The 26768-nt window shown below is 37.1% G+C and overlaps 2 protein-coding genes and 2 pseudogenes across 6 annotated transcripts; 1 reads left to right on the top strand and 3 right to left on the bottom strand.

Annotated features, from left to right (window-relative positions):
- Positions 1-2411: 2411 nt before the first annotated feature.
- On the bottom strand, positions 2412-4057 carry LOC137948472 (WAT1-related protein At2g37450-like; annotated as a pseudogene).
- A 1175-nt stretch (positions 4058-5232) lies between these two features.
- LOC137948666 (V-type proton ATPase subunit G-like) lies at positions 5233-8319 on the bottom strand. Of its 4 annotated transcripts, XM_068794785.1 has the most exons (6): positions 8256-8319; positions 7509-7603; positions 6167-6267; positions 5854-6002; positions 5634-5744; positions 5233-5530 (listed from the first exon to the last, which is right to left on the bottom strand). In XM_068794785.1, exons 2-4 carry the CDS (start codon positions 7594-7596, stop codon positions 5859-5861), a joined length of 333 nt encoding a protein of 110 aa, XP_068650886.1. In that variant the 5' UTR covers positions 7597-7603; positions 8256-8319; the 3' UTR covers positions 5233-5530; positions 5634-5744; positions 5854-5858. The 4 variants fall into 4 exon arrangements, with proteins under 4 accessions (XP_068650886.1, XP_068650883.1, XP_068650885.1 ...); XM_068794782.1 differs by lacking the exon at positions 8256-8319 and having other exon boundaries at positions 7509-8233; XM_068794784.1 differs by lacking the exons at positions 5634-5744; positions 8256-8319 and having other exon boundaries at positions 7509-8233.
- A 141-nt stretch (positions 8320-8460) lies between these two features.
- Positions 8461-20935, top strand: LOC137947829 (phosphatidylinositol-3-phosphatase SAC1). 2 transcript variants are annotated; one of them, XM_068793627.1, is made up of 16 exons: positions 8461-8689; positions 9014-9218; positions 9359-9524; positions 12373-12592; positions 13362-13438; positions 14195-14382; positions 14504-14601; positions 15184-15245; positions 15336-15470; positions 16699-17083; positions 17496-17617; positions 17970-18080; positions 18464-18676; positions 19625-19816; positions 20310-20421; positions 20529-20935. In XM_068793627.1, exons 1-16 carry the CDS (start codon positions 8570-8572, stop codon positions 20772-20774), a joined length of 2652 nt encoding a protein of 883 aa, XP_068649728.1. In that variant the 5' UTR covers positions 8461-8569; the 3' UTR covers positions 20775-20935. The 2 variants fall into 2 exon arrangements, with proteins under 2 accessions (XP_068649728.1, XP_068649727.1); XM_068793626.1 differs by having other exon boundaries at positions 15112-15245.
- A 167-nt stretch (positions 20936-21102) lies between these two features.
- On the bottom strand, positions 21103-26664 carry LOC137948471 (argininosuccinate synthase, chloroplastic-like; annotated as a pseudogene).
- Positions 26665-26768: the final 104 nt, after the last annotated feature.

Genomic DNA, 26768 nt, shown 5'->3' with positions numbered 1-26768 from the left:
AACCTTAATTGAAAAAAAAATTGAAAAAAAATCTAAACCCTAATTTCGGAACCTAAACCCTAAGAATACCATAAATCCTTAACCCTAAACACTTAACCCCTAAATACAGAGCACTAAACCCTAAAAACACTAAACCCTAATTCCAAAACTTAAAAAAAAAACCCTAGATCTTAAAAACCCTAAAGGCCCCAAACCCTAAACCCTAAACTCTTTCACCCAATAAACCTTAACTGAAAAAAAATTGAAAAAAAATCTAAACCCTAATCCTAATAAAAAATTTAGACATTAAACCGTAACACTAAATCCAACAATTATGCCTAAATAATCCCAAATTAGGCATTGAAACTAAAATTAAATCAAATACTACACTCATTTAATCAAAAAAAAATTAGGGTTTAGTCATACCTTCTGAAATTTGGGGAAAATCGAAGCCAACGGGTAAAATCGAAGCCCAAATGTCAAAATCGAAGAAAATCGAAACTGAAATAGGGGAAATCGAACGAAATCGAAAAATATTTTGGGAAAAAACGATAATAACGAGAGGGAGAAGGGAGTGAGAGCCCGAAAGGGAGAAGAGATGGAGAAGAGAGGGAGGCAGAAAGGGATAAGAGAAAGAGAGAAGCGAGTGGGAGGTTCAGAGGGAGAGCGAGTCCGAGATGGAGAGAAGGACACTGAAAGGACGTTCGCCGAGAGAGTTGGAGGCCGTAGAGAGAGGGACTGGAGAGAGACGGTGAAGACGAGAGAGGGAGCAGAGAGTTCGGGGGCCGCAGGGAGACGAGAGAGGGGGTGCGGGAGATAGGGCAAAAAAAAAAAAACGAAATGAGAAGAGAGCGTGAGAGGGTGTGCGGGAGAGAGAGGGGGAAAAAAATAAAATCGTCGAGGGTTCGAACCCCGGCGATCGTTTCATGTGGATGAATGACAAATATGGGCGAAAACCACATTACGTTGCTTACGCCTTGGACATGATTTTCGAAGTCCTGTTAGTAGTCATGTACATGACTTGAAGTCCGGTTCTCCACTAACGACCTTAGGAGATAACTGAATAATGTGGCTGAAGTTCATCTCCTGAGTCAAATTGACTAAGCCCCCCCCCTAAAACCAATTGCAACCAAAAACCTACATGAAACACAAGACCAAAATAGAGCAAACTCTTCTAAGCAAGCGCAAGTACCCTCACAGCGTTCAAATTTTCAAATCTGCCCTCTTCAGCGAACGGTCGTCGATAATTTTCAACTTTCAAAAAGAAGCGGGCCACTTATCTCGTCCGTCGCCAATCCATACTTCCTAGACGCTTCTCATGTGTTTTATCTATTAGTTGTGAAGTTTCTGTGAGGTCTATCATGCAATGAGCCCCTCTCATGTCTTTGTCTTGCTCAAAAAATCAGGTAAGGTCTACAAGGTTGGTCAAACACCTGGTTATGAAGATTGAATTTAGTGGAGACTCCAACAGGCTGCAACCCTTTCCGGAGATTGACTTAGTTGAGTTCTTTAACAACCATCCAGAGATGCAAACATTTGAAATTCAAGGAGCTATGTTTGCTGCTATGTGCCAAAGAAACAGCTTGAAAAATGTAAGTCCGACCAGTACACACTCTGCTTGGCTTAATTTTGCCTTCTTTGATACTGACAAAAGTAAGGCATTTGTTTTTGGATTTTTTCAGCTTGATCCAAAATTTATTATTCCCTGCTTGGAAGAAGTATTGATTACAGTGCATTCCCCATTAAATGCGGAACAGAAGATGAGCACTCTGGATTCCATACTTAAATACAGCACCAAACTGCGGAAAATGGTGATTCGAGTATCAAAAATGAAGAACTGCCACACTAGTGCTGATGATTTCTTTGAGGAGATATGCAGATTTGGAGTTATGAACCGAGGAATTGTCCAGATTGAATAACTTGATTAGTGACTTAACTCCTAGTTTATGGCCAACCAACTTATTAATTTGGAGTTGTTCAGATAGAATAACTCGATGAGATGGTCTAGCTCCTAATTTATGACCCATTGGTTGGAGATGCAGTTGTTCTCAATGGAATTGATCTTAATATTCAACAGATCATTCTTTATACATTTGACCTTCACAAACCTTTCCATTGACTTGCTAATTGTTCTTCCTTATTTGCAGTTTAATTGAAAAAAACCATATGGTGATCCACAAAACATTATTTTGACAGTTCAAAGTTCAAAGGAAAGAATGATGAGCAGAAATTTCAACCGTGCACAGACAATATTTCCAACCCAATATGCCGGTTCTTTTTCCATCAAATTCTAAAATGTTATCTTTGTTAGAGCATTGAACTTTTTCACTTCCATTATAACAGAAAGAGGTCTCTGTTTTTTACTCTGTTTTCATACTAGCTCCAGAGCAGATTTCTTTCTGATACAAAATTCCAGAGTATATTTTATCAATCTTCACTTGAATTCATCTTCTCCGAGTTGATCGCCATCATGGGTTGTCAGTTGCCGGTGACTCCGGCGAGCATTTGGGGTCCTTGCTCTTTCCCCACACCACTGCGTAAAGGCCGACTACAATGACAATAGCTCCAATCACCCTGAAAGAAATTGGAATCCGCATCATGACCTTGAAACCTAATTCATATTCTGAAGCAAATTATCACTTCCTATCGCTGTGATTTGAATATATACATACCATCCTAAGCTGAGCTCGTCGCCTAGTATGATGGAACCAAGAAACGCCACGATAATCATACAGAGAGGATTAAAAGCTGTGACAAAAACTGGGCCTCGTTCCTTCATCACCATCCCTTGAATGTAGTATGCCAACCCAGAAATCACTAAGCCCTACGCAGATAAAAAAAGATCAAGCACCGAGAGAAAATCTAACAACCTGAGAAGATGAGGGAAAAAAGAGAAGACTGTACCGAGTAGATAGGAGCGAGGAGCCTGGTGTCCCAGCCGATGGACCATGCAGCAGCATTCCTTTCCATGATAAGAGCCGCCGCAGCGCCTTCTACGATTCCCATGAAACATACTAATGCTGACAGCGACAACTCGGCGGGGTATGAATCTAGTGTGAACGACTAGACCAAACAAGTACGATTAGAATCATATTAGTGGCACTGGCTGGGTAAGAGAAATCCATCTCTGTGAACTGTTGAAATCAAAGGTGGTACTCTGATTAATTTTTTGATTAATTTTTACCTGCAAAATGAAGAAGACGGCCCATGAGAAGCAGCTGGAGAAGAGCATGATAGTTCCCTTGACAAAATTGTGTCCGCCGCCACCGCCGGTGCGTGGGTGCGTCCTGCATCTGGACCACACCAGATCCAGGACGGGCCCCTTGTAGAGAGTCATCAGCATGGCTCCACCCAGAGTCACCACTGTTCCCAAAACCTTAGCCTGGCTCGGTATCTTCTTAATTTGAATCTTCTCGCGCCTGTACAAGGAAACACGATAATTGCATCAACTTGGTGATGCTGCAGAAATCACTAATACTCAATAAAGGCAGGTAGAAGTAGCTCCCAGGATGAAGGTTATGGCGGGGATGATATTGTCAATCGCAGAAGCAAAGGTTGCTGAAGTGTACTGCATCCCGAAATAATATAAATTCTGATCCAGCACTCAACCAGGACAGAGTTTCCTTTCTCTGTTTTTCTTTCAATTCTGCTCATGCACTCAACCAGTGCTGGATCAGAATTTATATTATTTCGGGATGCAGTACACTTCAGCAACCTTTGCTTCTGCGATTGACAATATCATCCCCGCCATAACCTTCATCCTGGGAGCTACTTCTACCTGCCTTTATTGAGTATTAGTGATCTCTGCAGCATCACCAAGTTGATGCAATTATCGTGTTTCCTTGTACAGGCGCGAGAAGATTCAAATTAAGAAGATACCGAGGCAGGCTAAGGTTTTGGGAACAGTGGTGACTCTGGGTGGAGCCATGCTGATGACTCTCTGCAAGGGGCCCGTCCTGGACCTGGTGTGGTCCAGAGGCCGGACGCACCCAAGTACCGGCGGTGGCGGCGGACACAATTTTGTCAAGGGAACTATCATGCTCTTCTCCAGCTGCTTCTCATGGGCCGTCTTCTTCATTTGGCAGGTAAAAATTAATCAGAGCACCACCTTTGATTTCAACAGTTCACAGAGATGGATTTCTCTTACCCAGCCAGTGCTACTAATATGATTCTAATCGTACTTGTTTGGTCTAACACACCAAGCTCCCTCTCTCTCTCAACAATTTTAAATTCCCCACTTTTTTCCCATGAGTGAAATTTTTTATTTTAGTTAGTCCTCACACACCAAGAGAGTGAGTGACATAAGCTATAATTAGTAAGTTTAAGTGTTCTTTTTAATTCTTGTCACACCTATATAAATAAGAAAGAGAGGGGGGGAGCTCATTCATGTGCTCTCTTTTAACCCCTAAAGTTTCTACTTAGGGTAAAGTGTAATGATGTAATTGTAACTCTTTTCATTATTATTAATATACATTGAGGGGAAGGATTAGGCACGTCACCAAAACCTAATCCTCCTTCCCTCCTCTCATTTCTCCTAGCCAATTTCTCCTCTCCTCTTCTTCTCCTTCTCTTCTCAACCGATTACCTCTTCTTTGTTCCTCACTCTTGCAACTCTCTTCTCACCATTAATCTAGTTCGTTTACTACTTTTTTTGTAGATGCAAATGACATCTTTGGGCGAGAGAGTGATAAGGAGTATAAAATCTTTACTGAAATCAAAAGAATCTTCTCTAGAAGTAATTTAACTACGATTGTTGGTATGGGAAGAATTGATAAAATGATTCTATCCAATTCGATATAAAAGTCTGGGCTCATGTGTTTCATAAAGTTGATTGCGTAAGAGTGACTAGAACTATGATTGAAACTATAACAAATGCATCCAGAATTGCCCTCTTGTTGAGACCTTTCCAAATGATGAACTTCCTGTTCACCTTTGGTATTTGAACATTGAGCAGTGCCCTACTTTAATATAACGATGCCAACAAAAAGAAAGCAAATAGTGGAGTACGATGAAGTGCATATTGGATGTACATTTGAGGCTGGACTAATGGTGAGGCAGATTTATGAAATGATTCCAGATATGGCTTCGGTAAAGTGATTTTTCTTTAATTGATGTCCAAAGGCTAGTGATCAAACAGTATAAAGCTATAGTTTTCAATGGAACGATTAATTTGGAGTTATTATCCACCCACAAAAGCTTGCAAGTACGAGTGGTTTAAATTCTATTCAGAAATTTAAATTTAAGTTCATTAGATTTAGCATGGAAAACCTTTACTATCTCAGGGTGCCATACAAGGTTCTGTCGAATATTTTTCAAGGGAAGGCAGGAAGTTTCCAAAAGATTTCAAATCACAGGCAAAGTAAAGTAGCAAATGTTGAAAGACCACCACTGCGCCCAAAGCACAAGTTCTTCTCAAGTCTTTACAACATTTTTTATTACTAAGAACAAAAGAGAGCTTAATTAAAAAATAAAGAATATTATGGAATGTGGATGCATCTTCTTATCTTCATCCATTATTGATTGCTGCAGCAAGCAATGACATCTCTACCATCTGGTAAACACCAAGAAAGAGAAATCAATTACTTGAGGGAAAAAAAAAAACTAATGGTTTGATACAGTGACTAAAGCAAGACCAATCAGATGCATGAAACGACCAGAAAAGGAATCCTCATCTTTGTCATTTTTCTACTCCTGAAAATTGTCCGTGAACTTAAAAAGGACTCGGGATGAAGATTGGTCCAAAATTCTCAGGGTGGAGGTTTAGCCTGCAGCAAAAGTTCTTGGCAATTTTTACCATCTAATGCAAATTCTAGAAATGATATAAACGGTGGTGGTGGGAATTTAATCATGAACAGGAAAGCATGACTGACTGACCTGTATTAGTTTTTTACAGTTATAGCATACTTCTTTATCATGCCTACAACATCACTTCTTATGCCTGAAGTTGTCTTCTTGAGGTTCTGGATCTTCATTTCCGTTTCCTCATCAAGCCTTTTAACATTCCATCCTGAATGACCAGTACTCTACATATATCACAAAAAAATGAGCACAAATAGCAGCAAGTATACACGAGAGAAATATAAATAAATAAAACACAAGCTGCTTTAAACAGGGTAATTCTAATAAATGACAACACTCAATGAACATATGGCTGTCCACAGAGATCTTAAATGAGCATGCTACGTACGTCTGAGACCTTCTTTTGATATTCAGCCTCCAAACTTGCCCGATATGCAGCAGCATCTCTCTCAGCTTCTTCTTTTGCTTGCTTTAGCCTTGCTGTTCTCACTGAAGAAGAGAAAAGATGAGTTCTCATGTAATATGAAGAAGGGAAACATGTCTTTGGGAGAAAACAAAGATGAACCAAACTCAGTTTTTTTTTTTTTGGTTTTGGAATGATGAAGAAATTTTATTAATAGAAAGACAAAAAAAATAAAAGAGAGGATTGGAAGTCCATACTATTTACAAAAAAGCTAGTGATAAAAAAGGAAAAAGAGAGAGAAAAGAATAGAAAATAGAACATAGAAGAATAATAACAGTATGAAAGATACATTTGGTGTTCCAAGCAGAGATATATGAGCAAGCACATCTAAGAGACACATATATGCATCAAAGCTAAGGACTTGAGAATAATTTAACCTTTCCGAGGTTGATGGGTAAAAACTCCATCGTTTTGTAGTTATACAAGTGTTCCGAGCTTAAGAGTTGTCATGTACAAGAGAATAGTCCTACATTAGTTTAAGCTTGAAAAGATCCTACCCTTGTTGGTTGGGAAGAGACCTAAATTTAGCCACGCACTTTAGGAGGAACCATAACAACTTTAACATAGTATCAAAGCGAACCCAAGAATATGTCTATGGAATTTGTGTATATGAATCTTTGTCTATGGAATTTGTGTATATGAATCTTTGCAGTTCAGGCCTGAACATGCGGGCGATGTTTGGCGAAAGAAAATTACATCATTATATAGTTGTACATGTGCTCTATGTCTCAAGCTAGTCGTCTAAGAGCTAAGTTCCTATTTGTGTTAAAATACTCCACATTGAAAAGATTCTATGCAACTGTTAGGAAGAGAGCATCTAACTTTGGTTAGTTGTTTTGAAAACTTTAACAAGCTACAAAACTCAAGAATGCCCTCCTAATGAAGACAGACATTAGATGTGCCACAAATAAAAAATCTCAACTGAGTTGATGATGATCTTACCCAATTTCGTGGGAACAGCCTACTTCTATCATGTTTATCTACAGCCAGATAGATCATGCCATCCGTTGTATTATGAATCATGTCTTATCTACAGGTTCAGCATTTCAATTGGATGGTGTAAGTGTTAAACTCATATCCTGTGTATGATGGACCACTTCAGTGAATCTTTCATTGTAATGAATCTCCTGTACTGGTATGTACAGTCATGGTGGTCAAATTGAATCATGCTTGATATTTGGTATACTGAAACTTCTATCAAGAATAAAAAAATAATGTATAAGAAACCCAACTACAGAAAAAAGGGTTGAGGATTTGAAGAGTTCACAATTTCGGGCGGAGGAGATAATCTGTTGAGCCTCTTGCTCTGCAGTCAGGAGCATTTGAATACCACCTTGTCCCTTGATAGAATCCATTGTAATGCTGCAAAGCAGGATAATGTACATTACAAAACGATCCTTTTGCGTTTTCTTTCCGTTGAGGAGTTATACTTCTAGTTTACAGACAGCAACATAAAAATAGTGAATAAAATTGATAGGTCCGGAACAACAATGCATATATGAACTTTCATCCAAGGATAGCAAAGGCAATGTATCGTATATTTTACAGACCTAGATCTCTAGTTGCAGTAATGCAGTAAAGCTGAAACAGCAATTTTACTCAAAAACTATAAAAAACAAGGTAGCCCAAAGGATCACCCTCCTAATCAATAGCAAACCATCAAATCAGGTAGGTGGTCTTGCTATTTCCATCAACTCCATAGTGGAACTAGCAAACTCGGCAAGACCGTGGACATAATTAATAGATTTATGTTATTTTTTCTCCGCTTCTGCTCCGCCAGAGCAAATCTTCGACAACCACTTGTTTTCACTGTGGATTCAGGTGGGCGTGGGGACCAAATTCTGGTTAGAGTTGCAATCCAACTCCACATCTTCTTGCCGAACAGATCCACCCAGCGGCCGATGACAGAGAAGAGAGCCAGAGGGGGGGAGGGGATAATACGGGAGAATGAAAACGAAATCTGGCCGGAGAAGGCGCAATCTGCCCGGACTACGGAAGAGAGACAATGACGTACCTTAAAAGGCGAGACGAAGATTTACGCGAGGGACCTGCTCCGTCTGTCGTGAACTGAAAATAGAAATCTGGTGTTTTGAAGCCATAGACGCAAAGGCGCCATTAAATAGGAATGATAAATGACATAAATACCCCTCATTTGGTAACGTGATGACGAAAGATAAAAGAGTTGTTTGAGGCCCTAACTGCCACCGTCTTCTCCCGGCTTCCTCGCGGAAGAGAGGGAGAGGGAAGGAGTACGAATTGTGAAAACCGAAAGAAAATTCAAATTGACGACGGGTTTCCATAGGTAAAACCCTCGTCTGGGTTGATTTCATGGCGAAATTGGAAAATATGAAACCTCCTTTCGTCGCTCCGTCTTCGCAGGTCGGGGATCAAGATCTTGATCAGCTGTCCTACTCGCTCGAGAAATTCAGATTGTACGAGACCCGAGCTGTAAGTATTGAATTATTCGATACTTTATGAATGAACTCATTGGAGTTCTGGTGGATTCCGCGATGCTTCAGCTGTGCATTACTCCTTTTGTGTTCAAATGGACGTCGAAAATTTCGATTCTGATTTCGTATTTTTGTTTATTATGTTAAATTGTCTTTACATTAGTTGAAACTATGGATCCTGTTAATGTTTTCTTTCGCTTGCTGGGAAATTAATCGTCTACTTTAGTGTTTTCCGCCTCATTTTACTGGAGTTTTGGTTTCTTGGGCTTGTTTAAAGTGAGGCTTGTTTCTAACTGTTGTGATTTGATGGACTAATGAGCAGAGGTTTTATCTCATTGGAAGTGATCGTCGAAAAAAGTATTTCCGTGTGCTAAAGATTGACAGGTCTGAACCATCTGAACTCAACATTAGTGAAGACCCGGTCGTGTACACACAGCAGGAAATTAAAAACTTGCTCCAGCGCATCAGTGAAGGCAACCGTTCCACTGGTGGGCTGACGTTTGTTGCCAAAGTGTATGGAATTGCAGGTTACTTTCATGTTCAAGTCCACACACACCCCTCCTGTTTTCCTAAATAATCTACTTCCACTTCCTCTTTCCTCGGAGATTTATTCTCTATAAGGAACATTTTTTATTTTTATTTTCACTTTTTCTTGATTGAATGATAGGTTGCATCAAGTTTTTGGAACCCTATTATCTTATTCTGGTTACAAAGAAGCGGCAAATGGGGTGCATATGTGGTCATGCCATTTATAGCATCGATGAGATCCAGGTGATACCTGTACCTCATGCATCTATACAGACAGATATCGCACAATCAAAAACTGAGCTGAGGTATTTGTTTTCTCAAGTTCATTAAAAATGAGAGATGATGAAGTTTAGAGATTATGTAGTTTGCTTTCCCAGTGCACATTACATAATGTAGACCAGAGTTTGTTTTCCATTAAGCACTTTTGGTGTTAGGGTTTAGGATTTAGGAGGTATTGATGCATGCTTCAATTTGCATTTCCTAACGTAGACCAGATCCATGTAATGAAATATCATAAGTATTACTGTGTGATGCCCATGAGCTACCCTTCTCTTTTAAATTCTGAAACTCTATGGTAACATTTAAATGCTTCTGCACCACATAAGGAAATGTAGAGGTATATCTATGAGTACCTTAAAAATTGGAAGCAGCTACTACCTTTTCTCTGGAAGCAGTATATAACCACAAAATGCATGCATAGAGACAGTGGGTATGGAAATAGCTTCTTTTTTTTTTAACCTGCTGTCTCGTGTGCACTGAGTGTTGGGCAAGAAGAAGATCATGCTGGGAAAAAATGACATCTGCCCTTCATGCCCAAAGAAAAGAAAGTGAATCCTATGAGAAGGATGAAATTTCACTCTCTGCTGAAATATATTAAGCATTTTTATCACGATGGAAATGTAATCAAGAAATATGGTGTAAAATACTTGTTGTAATGTAAATTACTATTCAAAAGAAAAACAAATATGCATACCTGTGACAAGGATAGGAAAGGTTTAATAAACTTATATGAAACATTAAAGCAATGAACAAAAAAAAAAAACTTAAAATTTTTGTAAGATATGAACCAGAAGTTCTCTAAAAGTTAAATGACTAAATGATTTAAAGAATAGTAAATAATAATTTCTTCTTGGTAATACTTGTCAGATAAATTTAAAATCGCTAATGAAATATTATGGGTTTTACTTATTTCTAGAACTTATTTAAATGAAACATATAAAAATCGATTTCTTTTTACATTTCAATTATGTTTTGAATGAACATTAGTGAAATTTACGAAGGCCCTGTTATTGCATTGAAACTGTTGGGAGAGTGAATTTTCTAGATAATGAGTTTCAAATGTGTTAGTGCGCACAGAAAGAGTTTGATCAGAATATATATTACTTAAAGAAAATGAATTACTTTGTTTATTAGAGATAGTGAAGTTCTACTGAAGGGGATGGAATTTTACTCTCTAGAGAATTTATGGGTGAGATGAGATGGCATGATGTCATTCTCCATTCAACCTTAGATTTGAAATAAAAATTTGTGTACCCACCTTTTCCATTGCACTTTCCATTTTCACATACAAACCTAAATAAACCACATATTTTGCAATAAGTAGATCACCTTAGATTGAACTTTCACTTACTCTTCCTCTAAGTCATCCACTTTCTTATTCATTACTCCCTTCCTAAAAATTTCCAGAAACTTTCTCTTAAGCTTTCCAAATGCTTATGGTAATATTTTTGAAAATTCTTTTCTATTTTCGAAACAAGGGCCACACCCCCCATAAAGATTTTGCTGAAACCATCTTGGCAAAGGCAATAAATGTCATAATTGATTACATATATGGGTTCACTAGAGGGACTGGCTTGGCCCCACATTTCCACAATTTTTGCTAATGCAAAAGGTGGGTCAATGATAGAAGTAGACCACTCTTAATTCATATTTTATGTACTTTATTAGCTATTTTTTTTTTTATGTACTTAAACCTACTTAAAATTTTCCATATGACCCATACCATTTTGGTTTCTTCAGTTAATTCATATGAATTTGTATTTTTTATTTTTATAATTTTTTTTTCTCAACCTCTGCATTTTGACCACGGAACTTAAATTACACAGTAATGCATGATGGCATGGTGCAAGCATGCTTTAAGCTGTTCATCATAACTGTACCTTAATTTTTGTTTCTAACCTTTCTGGAGACTATTAAACTCTTTATTAAAGTTGTCAAAGTAAAACCTTTCCTAAAGAAAAAAGAGTTTCTGGGTTATATTTCTTAGAGCCAACTAGACTACCTCTTCTTGGGGTCAAATTATTTTTTGGGTTTGCTAGATGAAAGAATGTTTTACTTCTTGAGTGCTTTTGTTCAGAAAAATTGGAGTTTTAGCATCTCTTCTCATGATGCTATGTCTTCCTCTTTATTCTAGTCCCTTGGAAATTATGATTTAAATAGAAGCTCATCCAAGGACCATTCCTTGGGGGCTAAAATGATTCAAAAAGAGGTCTTCAAGCCCTCCTCATTGGATCATCATTATCAATTTGTGCTATAAATTCCTTGACCTCCCTTGATGCCTTTACCCTCTTTTTGCTGAAATTAAGACATTTGTTCTGGTCTGTGACTTTCATGGTCTAACGCTCCTGGCTCATAACCTTATGAATTTGCGGATCCATAAGGGAGTGGATCAGCAATTCATTGTTGTGAGACTGCTAGAAGCCACCTCGACTGGATGAGTTTCTTTTCTTCTTGTTTTCTACCTGCAGGTTGGCTTGCTTTGCTTGCCGAGCTTCTTCATGGCATTGCTTATTCCTTGTTATCTTTTTTGTTGTGTTTTCCTTTCTGCTTGCTTAATAAATCTTCAATATTCAAAAATAATTATAATAGTTATAATAAAAAAGAAAGGAAAAGGCAACCAATTTGTTATGTCTGCCAAGTGTACCACTTTCATCAATCATTGTTTTTCTGAAGGAGACTGTGAAATGCTGACACAGCATTTGAGTGAAATTATTCCCTCACCTGCATGTGTGGTTATTTTTATAGTATTTTAATATCAAAACTACTTTCACTCAAGAGAAATGTTTCAATTTCAGGCATTCTATCTGTATCTTGGTACTTTTGGCAACAATAGCTCATTCAATTTCAGTCTAAATGAATCATGACTCATTGCAGGTACAAGAAGCTTTTGTCTAGTGTTGATCTGACAAAGGACTTCTTTTATAGTTATACATATCCTATAATGCAAAGTTTACAAAATAACGTCCTGGCCGAGGATGATAGGATGCCATATGAAAACATGTTTGTATGGAATGCATTTCTTACTCAAGCCGTTCGATCAAGGTGCAATAATACACTGTGGACTATTGCATTGGTCCATGGCCACTTTAAGCAGGTAGGTTGGCCAATCCTGAACTACCTTGATTTTTATTCTTACTATAGCAATGACCAAATTACTTATTATTATGTTGTCTGCAACACTTGAGGACTATCATGGTTTGCACTTTGTAGTACAATGAGGAACTGAATCCCCTTTCAACAATATTCTGGATATAAGTTTCACCACTTTTTCAATGTCTATTTTCAGTATGAGTAATATGACCTCGTATTCAGCAGTCTTATCTCAAGTATAATGTAGGATCCCTGGAAATATTTTTTTGAGAATATCCCTGAAAACATTTTAATGTTTGAAAACTTTTATTCCATCATTCTTTTATTTGGTGGAAGATATTATGGTTACTTTGTTGTGGAGAACTTTGTTCAATACTCATTGAGGTATTTGTGGTTAGGCCTTTGATGGCTTTTAACTGTCTGAAAGATCATATAACCTAATTTTATCATCAATCAATTATTGATTTGTGTTCTCTCATTTCCCTCTTTTTCTCTCCCTTTGCTGCTATTGAGGATTTATTCGTGTTCTTCCGTTGCTTAATAAAATTTATTCTGTTATCAAAATAAATAAATAAATAAAATTATTCTGCCAAGCGACCCTAAAAAAGGGGAACTGTAGGGAGCTTGGATGGATCTTGACTAGTGACAAGTCCTAAACATCTCTTGCTTCAGTGAAGATGAATTAGTCATGTGGATTACATTAAAAAGCCATGGTGATTCTCTGTCCTTCACTGACAATAACTCCACATTTCTTCCATTTATGGTGATTTCAGGTTAGGTTGTCAATTTTTGGGCGGGAATTTAGCGTTATTCTCATCTCTCGGCGATCTCGACATTTTGCTGGGACACGGTATTTTTCAATGTCAATAAGTCTTTTGCTGATCTTGTGACTGAGTAAACCTCTAAACAATGTTAGAAACAGGCAAACCTATACGCTGGGCATGAATCAAAATCAAGAGCAAAATTATAATTCATTATCCAAAAGAGAGTTAATTTGCATTTCACAGATTATATGTTATAATTTCTATATGGTTAATTTTTTGTGAGAGCTTCCTGATTGACCTTGATGTAGTTCATAGGTTTTATCAAAACGGTCTATGTAATTTTATCAGGAAACAACCTTGTGCAATCCAAATGACTGGTTATGCAGTTCTTTGTCTTTGCAGTTGGGAGGATCTACCTATGTATGTTTAATTCCTAATGACTTATTCCCAAAGTTAACTCTTTTCGAGTACGAAAATATCAGTTTGAGAGGGCCTCTCTTTTTGCTGATTCTTTATAGAACTGTCTCTTTATGGCCTGGACTTGTAATGTTATGAAATAGTCTCACTGACAGCCATGTAAAGCTTTGGGCTTCATTTATTTTTTTGTTGTAGAATCCAGTGTTAAAACTTAAATCCATGAAACTTGTTGACATGTACTAGATACTGGATTATTTTTTGTTCTTAATTATTTAATTAATTATTTGTTAGTTTAATTTTTTTTTGTCGACGCTACAGTTTAATGTGGATCCTTCTGCTAACTCAGTTGATAAGTATCTATTATAGTTTCATGCCACTGCCCTATGATAGAGGTCCAGCAATTTACTAGTTTTTGTGATGCACAGTTATCTTAAAAGAGGAGTAAATGATAGGGGTAGGGTAGCAAATGACGTTGAGACAGAGCAAGTTATTCTTGATGAAGAAGCTGGATCATGCAAGGGTAAAATGAGCTCAGTTGTGCAGATGAGAGGGTCAATACCTCTTTTTTGGTCCCAAGAAGCATCTAGATTCAGTCCTAAACCTGACATCATCTGTAAGTTTCCTGAGTTGGGGTTGGCTTGTGCTTGCTCCTTTTCATTACATTAAGAGGCTGAATGCAAAAGTATGACTTGATAGAGTCATTGATGGTTTTCAAATTCTTGTTTCCATCTCAGTGCAGAGATATGATCCTACATACCAGTCTACAAAGCTGCACTTTGAAGATCTGGCAAGGAGATATGGAAATCCAATTATTGTATTAAATTTAATTAAGGTGTTGTGCGAGTTCAATCTTAAGTTCTTGTCACTTTTATGACTTCAATTCTTGTCTCTTCTTTGCTTATTGCACTTTCTTTTGATTCAGTTGTATAATGATTAATGAGTATCTTTTTGGTTGTGTTGTCATCTACTTGAGCTATGGCATCATATTGATGTTGAACATATTGCTTTCTTCAAGACACAGATATCCATCCATTCGGGCAATTGCAAACTCTCTAATGAGTGTCTCAATTTATGAATTTTTTAAGACATCTAGCTTTCATTGTTTTCTTTTTCTTTTTCGTACTAGTTTTCAGGTGTATGTACTTAATTGAAGGAATTCGTATATGGTTTGCCACCTGTCCAACTTGTGAAGCACATTGCTTCATTGCTCGTCTTCATGCTCATCTAAAGATTCATCTATGATGATTATTTGTTGAAAATTACTGTTTTCAGTAATGCATTTTATTCTTAAATATCAGCTATGCTTTTTAAGGCTTAAATAGTTGTAAAAAAAACCATGCAGACTGTTGAGAAGAGACCTCGAGAAATGATGCTGAGACGTGAATTTACTAATGCTGTGGGGTATCTGAACCAGATTCTTTCAGAGGAAAGTCATCTGAAATTTATCCATTGGGATTTTCATAAATTTGCAAAGAGGTAAACTTGTATGCTTACATTGTGATTTCATTCTGTCAAACCTTTCCCCATGTTTGCTGACAACAATCTTTCATTTTCTGTTTGTAACAGCAAGTCTGCCAATGTCTTGGCAGTTTTGGGTGCAGTTGCTAGTGAAGCACTTGATCTGACTGGTTTCTACTATAGTGGAAAGCCTGCTGTAGTTAAGAAGAAAGCAACTCCACTAAGTAGAACTAGCACTGGAAGGTAGGTAGTTCTCTTCCTTCTTGAATATTCATGAATCACATGACACTGTTAATTTCTTGCATTATATATTTTAAGCATGTAAATTGTTTGAAAGTGTTTATCAGTGCTTTTCATAGATTCAGCTAAGTCATAAATTACAGAAGATGCAAAAGAAGGGGCTTCTACAGACTGTCTGGCCTCCGGGTCCTCCCTGAGCTTTAGCTTCCTCTGAGCTAATTTGTATTGCATGTTGTATACTATGTTGTATCATTACTGCTCAGCTTAATAAATAAAATCTTATCACCATTTTCAGAAAAGTAAATAAATAAATTACAGACAATGTTCACCTATATATTTTGTAGCTTCTGTAATCATCTTTGGTTATTCTTTTTTGTCTTTTCCTTTCTCTCTCTCTCTCTCTCTCTCTCTCTCTTTTTCTCCTGGGCCATTTTCCAGAATAATGAATCTTGATGAAACAATTGTAAGGAATGCATTCAGAAAATGTAGATTCTTCTCATACATCTGACAAATTGCAACTTTCCAGACCAGCCAGGTAATGGGAACTGTCTCCACCTTAAGCTTAGTTGAGAGGCCTAACCTTAAGTTCTTGTACGAGGTTATCAGTCGCTCTACAACTGATGGAAAAAAAATTGTAGTCCCCGTCACATGTGAACCTTTCTTATTGCTCCCAACACTTTGATAATTTTGAGTGGAGGCCTAACTGCTGGTGGTGACCTATCAAATCCAATACCATTAAGAATGTCATCTAACTCAAAAGGTCAACCTTATAGTGGAGATACCTGAACCTTGTTCTTATACTACGTTACAAATCAGCCTAAATGGATGTAGGACTATTCTCAATGCACCTGACATTTAAGAAAATCATTTAACAGTAATCCTATCAATGTCAAAATACTTAAAGCATCCTGCCACTTAGATGACTTCTAAGTAATTGTTAGAAAGTTAATATAATACTTGTCTATTTTGGTGGTCTGATTTGATATTGGTCACCCACTTGATAATTGTATTATTAGTTTCTCTCGTTAATGTTTATATGGATCATTTTCACATTACTGTCCAATTTGACGGACTGGTTAGCTCTATGATCTGAATGGTGATAGGAATCATGCAAGACTCATTTTATGCGATAAACTAGTAGATTGATCTTGTAATGTTGTTTGATGGGAAATCATCTAATATCTAATTGGAAAATTCTGTCGATCTATACTTTTCTTTTTTCCTCTTACAGAGATCCTTCACTAGGAGATCTTAGAGCAACCAATTCAGGTGATCTTTCAAGGCTTGGAAGCAGTAATAGTGATGGTTTGAACTCTGTGATTGCTCGAGACTCTGAGATTAGTCAACAGCCTAAGAAAGATAATTATACTAGCAACGGACCACGTTACCAAAGTGGTGTTCTCCGTACCAACTGCATCGACTGTCTGGATCGCACAAATGTTGCACAATATGCTTATGGATTGGCTGCCTTGGGTCGGCAACTCCATGCAATGGGCTTGACAGATGTTCCCAAAGTGGACCCTGACAGCAGCATTGCAGCCGCTTTGATGGACATGTACCAGAGCATGGGGGACGCATTAGCTCAACAATATGGGGGCTCTGCAGCTCACAACATGGTTTGACTTCCTTCATGATTATCCTCGTAGTCTTTTGATTATTCTGCATTTTCTTCTGGTAGAGTTTTTGGGTGATTTTTGTTGTAAGAGCATGTCAATGCGTCGGGGGGTCATCTTCTGAAATCTTCCCTATGGAGTATCCTGACCTTCCAGTGAGTGGACATTTCACCACTGGAATACAGTTGTTGACACTTTCCCTTCCATGAAGAAAGCATTTCATTCATGCTGATCTTCTTTGTTTCCGTTTGTTGATTTATTTAGAGATATAAATGGTGGCTCCACACTAGTACAGTTTATCAGTCTACCCTTGACAATGTACTTCTAAAAAATGACTGGGGAGCCCACATTTGCTTTACCTTTTTATAGAAAGATATGAGCTTATTTGCAAGCTTCCTCTGATACTGTACACCAGGTATTCCCAGAGAGGCAAGGCAAGTGGAAAGCCACCACCCAATCTCGTGAGTTTCTCAAGTCTATCAAGCGCTACTACAGTAATGCTTACACAGATGGTGAAAAGCAAGATGCAATAAATCTGTACTTCCTCCTCCCTCCTATTGTTCTCTCTTATTCTTTGCATGGATCCCAAAAAGTTTATAGATGTCTTTTCTTTCTTAAAATAAAATAAAATTAATAGAAAACCGTTTATCTGTCTGCATTGCCAGTTTCAGCACCCTCTGCATCAGTGATGCTATTTGGTCATATACTTGTCTTATCAGAATTATACGAAGACCAGAAAGACTATTTTGAGTGCTTGAATAATGAAAACAGTTGTCAAATCTTTCTTTCTTTTGGAAAGCATCTCTCTTGGATTTATCTCTTGGCATTACAGACTGGGATTTTGGGCCATTTTATTGTTTCTAAGTCTTCTCTTTTGGTTATTTATCAGATTTTTGGGTTATTTTCAACCACAAGATGGAAAACCTGCTCTTTGGGATTTGGATTCAGACTACTATCTTCACATATCCGGAATTGGAGATGAGCTATTCCCTTGTAACAGGTGACTACATTTTTTTAAAACTGTCAAAAGGACTATTCAACAAAAAACTGTGTGTGTGTGTGTGTGGTGGGGGGGGGGGGGGGGGGGGGGGGGGGGGGGAGGTGAAGTTAGTCAGTAATTTATTGTGCTGTGGAAGCTCTTTGGCACAATCAGGAAATTTCTTATAACTTGCATTATATGCTGCTTTGAATATCTATGTTGTTGTCTGAAAGTATATGCACTCATCTTTGAGGATGAGTTTTTGTTTGGGGGAACCAACTTATATTCCTTCTCATAATATTTTTCTTCTTTTGTATAGATTTCTTTGCAAATTATTTTGAAAACCATTCTTCAACTAAGGAGGCAATCAGTTTAATAGTTGTTTCACTTCATCATTATTGTAGTGTGTCTGAGGATCTTAAACCTGCTGTACGACCCAAAATTACTCTTGCACCTATTCCAGCATGCAAACAAGATTTTACAAGGATGAAGTTGACCTCATTTGATAAGCTAATTGAGAAGACGTGTAGCGCAATAAAAAATGTAAGGCTCTGTCTTGAACCAGATATGAAGGCAGGTGTTGGAGCTGGCAATACTGGAATGGCTCCAGATGCAGCGTAAGTTCATTGCTTTATGACTTGGATCTTATTTTATAAAATAATCATTAATTTTTATTTTAGAAATTTTATACTTTCTTTTAGAGCTACTCAATTCTACTGAATGCATATTTCATCAAGAACTAGCTTGAAGTTCAGGGAATCGAATATTGTACTTCGGGACCTGAGAGATCTCGTTTTAAAGGATATTGGTCCCTTTTGACTTTGGTAACATGCCTGACTGGAGATATTGAAATTTTCTAAAGACATTCTCAGGTCAAAAGCAGAGGAGCAAGGAATATCTCATAAGCTAGTTTAATCCTGTTATCAGATGAAAACGATTCGTATGAGAAAATTTTAGTACACTTTGCTAGTGTATCCAGATGGAAAATTCAAGTTTGTTATAGTGCATCTAACTCTTTCTTTTCAGTAACAATTAGAGGAAAAGAAAAGATGAAAATTGTTTGAACTGGTAACTCTGCCAGTTATATGTAGCTTCCGGTGCTGAGACCTGCAATAAGTCCACCAGATAGGACAACACATCGACTTGATTGATGGTTCATCCAGTCAATCACAACATGGCTTTTACTAAGACAATGGTTTCTAATCTGACCTAGCAAAATTCTCTAGACCTGCTTCTGAGAGCTACAGTTCATAGTCGCTTATTCATTTACCATGTTCTTGCAAATTCACTGTAGTATTTTTCTTGATCATAATTTTTCTAGATACCACTCAGAGAAGGGAAAAAAACTTGTCAAATCAGTCTTGATTGAGTTCATTTAGTTTTATCTGAAATCCCCACTGTACTTGTTGGAATTGGCATGTTATCTAGAACTACTTTAAGCAAAGATTAATGGATTTAAAAAAAAAAAAAAGTGGACCAAACCTCTATATTGGTTTAAATTTATTTTCTGCTAGTATTTATGGCTACACATTTCTAATAGTTGTTTTCCTTGGGTTTATTTCCAGGGAGATACAGCTCAAAAGTCCAAACTGGCTTTTTGGCCAAAGAAAGTTTGAAGAAGGTGGTTCTGGCTCCAAAGCTTCGTTTCTTGAGAATGCAAATGCAGCATCACAGTACGAGTCATGTTCAGATGTTGGTCGCAGCCTGGATTGGCTTTCTTCTATTGGTGATCTTCATGAGGAGGATGTCTTTCAGAGGTTGTTGACAATTTTCTTTTTAATATTCTTATGATCACGCTATTCATTTGGATAACCTTTTTATCTGAACTTTTTCTCAATCAAAAGCTAAAGTTGCTTCTTATGAGTCTGGTTCTGCTCTTAATATTAGAAAAAGAAAGAGTAGTGAGTCATGTAGAGTGGCTCGCGTAAAGGATTACAATATTAATTTATAAATTTTATTGCCATGCCTCTAATTTTGCTTTAAAGCCCTCATTTAATCAATATCCATGAACTCATTTCACCACTAGGACTTTGAACAATTGGGTAGTCTTTTCTTTGGCATTATAAAACCTTGTCTTGTCCATCTATATTGATATTTTTCTAATTTGTTTTGTGTTGCTTTTATTTTGTCTTGTAATTTAGGGTTTAAACAAACATCATAGATTAAAGTTTTTTATAGATTGTACTTGGCACGAGTCATTCTTGCTCAAGTTATTTGGAAATGCAAAGATATAATATTCTTGAGTTCCAGGTACCTGGAAATTACATCTGTCAATGAAGCCAACGGCTGGTATGGTGGGACATTAACGTATGACCAAGATGAGAACAGTGAGATTTACAAGCATTATGCTGAATTGTGTGAGGTAAAGCATTACACTAGTGCTTTGCAGCTTCATAGGCGTTTTCACTCAGTGTCCTCTTTTTAACTTTCCCATCTTCTACTTAAATGTGGTCATTTTTTTACACCTAGGGTCCTGGCTTTGAGATCTTACAAAACGATCCTGAGAAGGAGAAACACTACTCTGATGTTTTATGGATGGGGCTAGACAGCATAGATGACGGCAAAATTGAAGCAGAAATGCAAGCAGCTCTCAAGGAGTATGATCAAATTGGCTCCGACCTTGGGATAGTTTCGAGTTGTAAAACTTTGACCGAAGATCCAAGCAGATTGACAAGATGGATGATTGGAGAAGAGAAATTTCATATGAAAGCTTAGATCTACATACTGTACATTCTTTACAAACTCAAAAACTTTTTTTTTTTTTTTTTTTGCATGCTGGATGAGAGATTGTACTGAAAAAAAGTACTAATATACGAATTGATATCCCAGTAAATGTAAATATTGTACGATATTTCCAATTAGTTGCTCATAGTTATTGTCAAGTTATCTTGTTTAGTAGAATTTAACATTGGGACAAAAGCCCTCATTTCAGAACATATAATTTTCCACGATTAGAAGTGGATGCCTGAGATTAACACCATTGAGAGTGATAATAATTTCATTGATCAGCAATATCCAGCTCCCAGGGTTTTTCTTTATGTGAAATAGATCTTAGAGACTTGATATCCTTCCCAATACATACAAAATGTATCCAGATAAATTTTAGATAAACTAAATAATCAGTGTATCGGTGAGGCATTCACTAAACACATCTAATAAAGGGAAGAGGAAATTCTACGAAGCTGCTAAAGAATTGTTTCTACAGTTATGTATCTGATACTTACTACAAGAATTTATCAAATCCCCTTCTCCATCATGGCACGGACTCTCATTGGAAGTCCATAGAATCGAATGAATCCAGCAGCGTCAGCCTGGTCATAGATCTGCCCGCTCTCGAAGGAAGAAATATCTTGCCTGTATAAGCTAAAAGGACTCTTCCGTCCGACAACAGTAACAGAGCCCTTGTACAATTTTAGAGTTACCGATCCTGTGGTTGTTTCTGTAATTTTCTCCATGAAAGCATCCATGGATTCCCGGAGAGGATCAAACCACCTGCCAGCATAGACCAGTTCAACATACTTCAGGGCTAGTGAGTCTTTAACTTGCATAGTTTCACGTTCAAGGTCAATGATTCAAGTTCTCAACAAGTCGGTTTTCAACCATGTCGATACGACCAATTCCATGCTTTCCTCCAATTTCATTGAGTTCTGAGAGAAGACCTCCTTCCCATTGACAGTAACAGGAAGCCCAAAAACTATTCCAATCTCCACATACCTGCATAAAAAGAATTTCCAAGACATTTATGACAGATTGGAAAAAAAATGTAATAGGATGCAATGCAACCCATTTTGAAAATTATTTACCCAGGCAGTGTAGCCTGAATCAGCATGTCAGGGTCCACACAGTACCTACATTTACAAAGCAAATACTAATGCTTTCCATACAAGGTAAAGTATTGTAGACCTTGTGTTTGAAAACTAGGTCGTCCTTGTAATAACCTACTATAATCATAGAAAAAGCATATGATCATAAATGTTAATTTGGTTATAGTTAATATTAGCTACTTACTCTGGTTCCTTAGGAGCATCTTCAGGGTCCACAGATATCATGTACATGTCTTTCTTGGGTTCATTTGCAGGATCTTCCAAGATGTCTCCCTTTAAGGTCAATAAAAAGCATATACCCACCCGGTCTCTGCTGTAGATGGATTTCTTTGTCACAGGAACTGGGATATCATGTTTCTTTGCATATTCAATAGCATCTTCTCGGCCTTTAATCTCCCATTCCCTCCAGGGTGCTACAACACTAAGTTCAGGGTTCAGGGCAAAGAAGGTGAGCTCAAAGCGAACCTACAGGATAAAGATAACAGCAATCAGCAGTGTTAAAGTAAAACTCATCATGTTTTCTGAGATAATTAAATTGGTAAATACCACCACATGGAAGCAAATGCAAATACCTGATCATTTCCTTTCCCTGTGCATCCATGTGCTACTGCATCTGCTCCAACTTCTTTGGCAACATCAACCATTGCCTACAATTTGAAAGATAATTGGTCTTCAGCACCATATTCACAATTCCAAGAGTAAATGATGTTGAAAGACAAGGGCTTATTAAAAAATTCCACAAGCATGAGAGAGAGAGAGAGAGAAAGAAAGAGAGAGTAGGGGCTAATACAATACAAATCAGAACCTTAGCAATAACAGGGCGAGCCATTGAAGTCCCAAGCAAGTACTTTCTTTCATAGATAGCACCAGCTCGCAAGCCAGGGTAAATGTAATCTCTGACAAACTCCTCCTTCAAATCTTTTACAACCAACTGACTTGCACCGCTATCTTTTGCCTTGGCTTCAAGACCTTCCAATTCCTTGATGCCCTTCAAGCATTAAATTAGAAACAAAGTATTAGCATGATTAGCAAAACCAAGAAAAGGAAAGAGAACAAGAAAATGAAACTGGAAAAACTTTGTTTAAGAAGGAGATATATTAGAAAATTATGAGGTGTCTGCATTTAATTGTCATACTTGGCCAACATCAGCTGTAAAGCAAACAACATCACAGCCATAGTTCTCTCTGCATCAACCAAAACAAGTTAGAACAAGATTCCTATGAAATATTTGCACACATTATATATATCAGCCTAGAAGAGAGTTAGCACTAAATATTTGATGCAGATAATGATAATATTCCAAAGATACAGAAACTTCTTAGAGAAAATAAAATGTAAAAGAAAATTTTTTTTAAAGAAAATGTAAAAGCAGATTTTTTTAAGCAAATGCAAAATACTTTTCAAATATGACACTATTACCTGTATAATACAGATCTAGAAAGATACTTAGTGCAATCCTTCCCCACCCCTTAGAGCACAATAAACACAAGTTTTCTACCTTGACAGGACAAATTAACCTCTACAATTCAAAATTATGTGGTAAGCATTTATTGTCAAGGTTTTAACAAGAGCAAAGGTGGTCAAGATCAGTGTCATATCTATAAACCAGAACATACAACTCCTCATCATAAAAAAATAACTAACATGTGATTGCAATTGAGCCAAATCTTAAGCATAGGAATGACATCAGGTGTAGGTCTTAGAAACCCAATACTCTCCTCCAATCCCCCTGTTGCTAACACACTGCTTTTCTTCCCATTTCCTTCAGGCCCCAAGGCAGAGTAGAGAAAATCATAGAAATAAGAGTACATAATCTACCAATCTGGAAAAGTGCCTTGTAAGTTCAATGTGTAAAAGTAAGACGCCAGATTGATAATGTTGAAGAGAAGATACGGAAGACTCTTATATGACTCTCGCAGTAAGAAGTGTCAGCCAGAATTAATATGGTAGAGTCTTACAAGAATCTCACTGAAGAGGTCTCACAGAAGAATCTCAATTTAAAGGTGTTTTAGTAATGTTAGTCTTCCATTTATGTTCAGTTGTTTAATTTTGACTTTAGGTGTAATTGAGACAAAGGTAGTTTAATTGTAATTGGACTCTACTACTTTCCTCTATTATAAATAGGGACTCATGTACTCAGATTACATTAAGTCAATGAAGTTTTTCTCTTTTCTAGAAATTCAATAGATAACAATTTAAATAACTTGTTAAAATCGAGTCTGGTTCCATCCCAAAATGATTAACCACTTAGGAGGCCTATTGCTCAACCTTATAAATCAAATTTTTCGTAACTCTTCTCTACGTGAGACTATTCCCAGTAACAAAACTTTTGCTTACTTATAAATTCAGTAAAAAAACTAAAATTCACCACTAGTGTTTGATGAACCTCCTAATAACATAACCAAGTTCTAGGAACGAAGGAACTAGCTTAGCCCCTTCCTTTTTGTGAACTCAAGAGGGGAACATACATCCCTTTAATGAAAAATGGCAACATGATAATTCTGGACACAGGAAAAAACCAAGATGTTTTCCAATTAATTGATGTCTACTTTCATTTAAAAAAAAAATATGTAGGACAAGAAAGAGATTCGGACTGTTGAATCAGCCTCAATACAGTTCAAAACCATTTTGAACTGGTCATAATGGTTTTTCAAACCATTCTTTCTTTCTTCTTTCCTACATTTTCCCATAGTGAAACCAGTAAGTTTTTCATAATTCTTTTAAAAATCAATATATTTTACTTCATACTGTTTTCTTAGAAACAGACATTTTTTAACTGAAGTGCTTCACAAAGATGTCTCTCAACATTTTCAGATCCAATCCAGTTTTTGAGCTTTGACTTGCAAAATAGAGTCAACTCAGTAAACTTTTTTCTAGAAACTTTTTTAATTGACTTCTTTTTTTCACAAAGTTGATAGTCATGTGTAATGACAGTAGACATACTTCAGCCATGGCACAATACCTGAGGTATCTAAGCCACCGTTATAAGCTAGAACTATATTCAATTTCCCTCAAAGGCCACTGTTGAGAAATCCAGATATCTCATTCTCTTTCTCCGCCAAAACTGCCTGGATAACTGCAAAATGGTAAAAGGTGTATTAGATCTTGATAAATCATAGCAGATAAAATATATAAAAAGGAACCAACAACTAGAGATAAAAACATGTGATATGAACTTCACAAGACATGTCTGGATCTAGAAATCACAAAACTGAGTGAAGAAAGGTATCTCATGCAGAGTACTCAGAGCCCTCTGCTAACAGATGTAAATGCCAATCAGTACTGGCTACTTTCTTTTTTGTTTTTGGTGTATTGGCCAAAAAAGTAGTTCTGGTGGTGCTTCTTTCATAGCACATGTTATATATCCAAATTCATTCACTCCCTCGATGCATTGTGAAGAAATGCATGATGGAGAAAATACTTTCTGATAAACTCTTGATACCTAACTGTTCTAATCAAGTCCAACATAAAGCACCTAAAATCTCAAGGAACACCAAAGCTCTATTACCTAGAAATATCTGTTTTTAGAAATAATGAAATTTTTGAACAATAGAAACCACTTCTGCACGATACCTCGATAATGTTTGACTTTGTTGCAACTCACAGTTTGATGAACAATCGCATTACCATGGAGTCCACCAAACTTTGCCCCTCACTAGAAGGATTAAATGGATACATTAGATAAGCATATAAGTATGCATAAATTTCGAATCAAAGAGGTCTCAAGCAAATAGAAGTACTCATCAGAGCAGCGAAACAAGGACTAGTGTCTAGAGATACAGTGTTTTGTTTCATTCATTTAATCATCATGCAAGAAGGACATAACAATGCTCAGAAAGCAAGAATAGACTGCAGTTGCAACAACAGAGGTTGTCAAAGCCAAAAATTGTCAGTAAGAAATTCCACAAGGGTATCCAGATGATCGGAAAAGATGGACCCAGCAAACATCTAACTGGTAAGCTGTCTCCTAAGGAACTAGCCAATTTCCAAAGAGGTCACACGAGCTTATCATACAGGCAAAAACATAGATGATTTTGCCTCTTCGGAATGAACAAACAAGTTGTGAGTCAAGTTCCAGAGGAAGAAGAACCAGATAATGGACCCGATGCAAACAAGAGCAATTTTTCAGGTACATGACTCATGCTAAGGGAGCACAACCAGATAATGGCCCTGATGCAACAGGATCAGTTCTTCAGGTATATGACCCATGCAAACTGGGTTCATCGTCTACTTCAACGTGACCTCTAATTCGTACCAGTCAATATCCTAAATAAAACAAAAGTAACGGAAAGCTCTGTATACCTCCTGAAACAAACACAACCTTGCAGGACGTTGACGTTTACCATGAAGCAATGGAGCGCCTGATTCAGCTAAAAAAAAAAAATTACTTGTCAGGATAAGAAAACTAAGTCTACAAGCTTTTGTATTGTCATATATTTCGCAGTCAAATTTCAATGATTTCTATCGTGCTTCTATTTTCATCGCATATAATCCTCCATTTGTCTCAGATCGATTACAAAAGGTACAAATTTAATTAAAAAAATGATTTCCACGGTACTGACACAAAAATAAGAAGTCCAAGCTATGTGAAGACTTCGCATTCCGACATGCAACTCAAAGAGCAAGGAACAAATATAAAACGATGTCGCTGAAAAAGCTTCACTGCTAACAGTCAAGAATACAATGCCCACATAAAGTGTAAAATGAATAAACAAATGACCATTGTCATCATCAAAGTAATCCCCCATGAATGTAGGATCAACTACAAGAACTGGCCCCATGGAAGAAAAGAGTCTACCAGGTCCTGCAAAGTCACAATATGAGAGCTTTGCAGATGAGCATGAGGAAATGGCGTGTAGTTGAATCATGCAAAAACTCTTTTTTT

Source organism: Aristolochia californica, unplaced genomic scaffold (genome assembly GCF_029961685.1).
Source record: "Aristolochia californica isolate CCGP_79_NKW_82.1479 unplaced genomic scaffold, dmAriCali1.0.hap1 SCAF_13, whole genome shotgun sequence".
NCBI classification, from domain to species: Eukaryota; Viridiplantae; Streptophyta; class Magnoliopsida; order Piperales; family Aristolochiaceae; genus Aristolochia; species Aristolochia californica.
The sequence above is the reverse complement of the archived record's forward strand: the minus strand, read 5'-3'. Positions and strand labels throughout refer to the sequence as shown.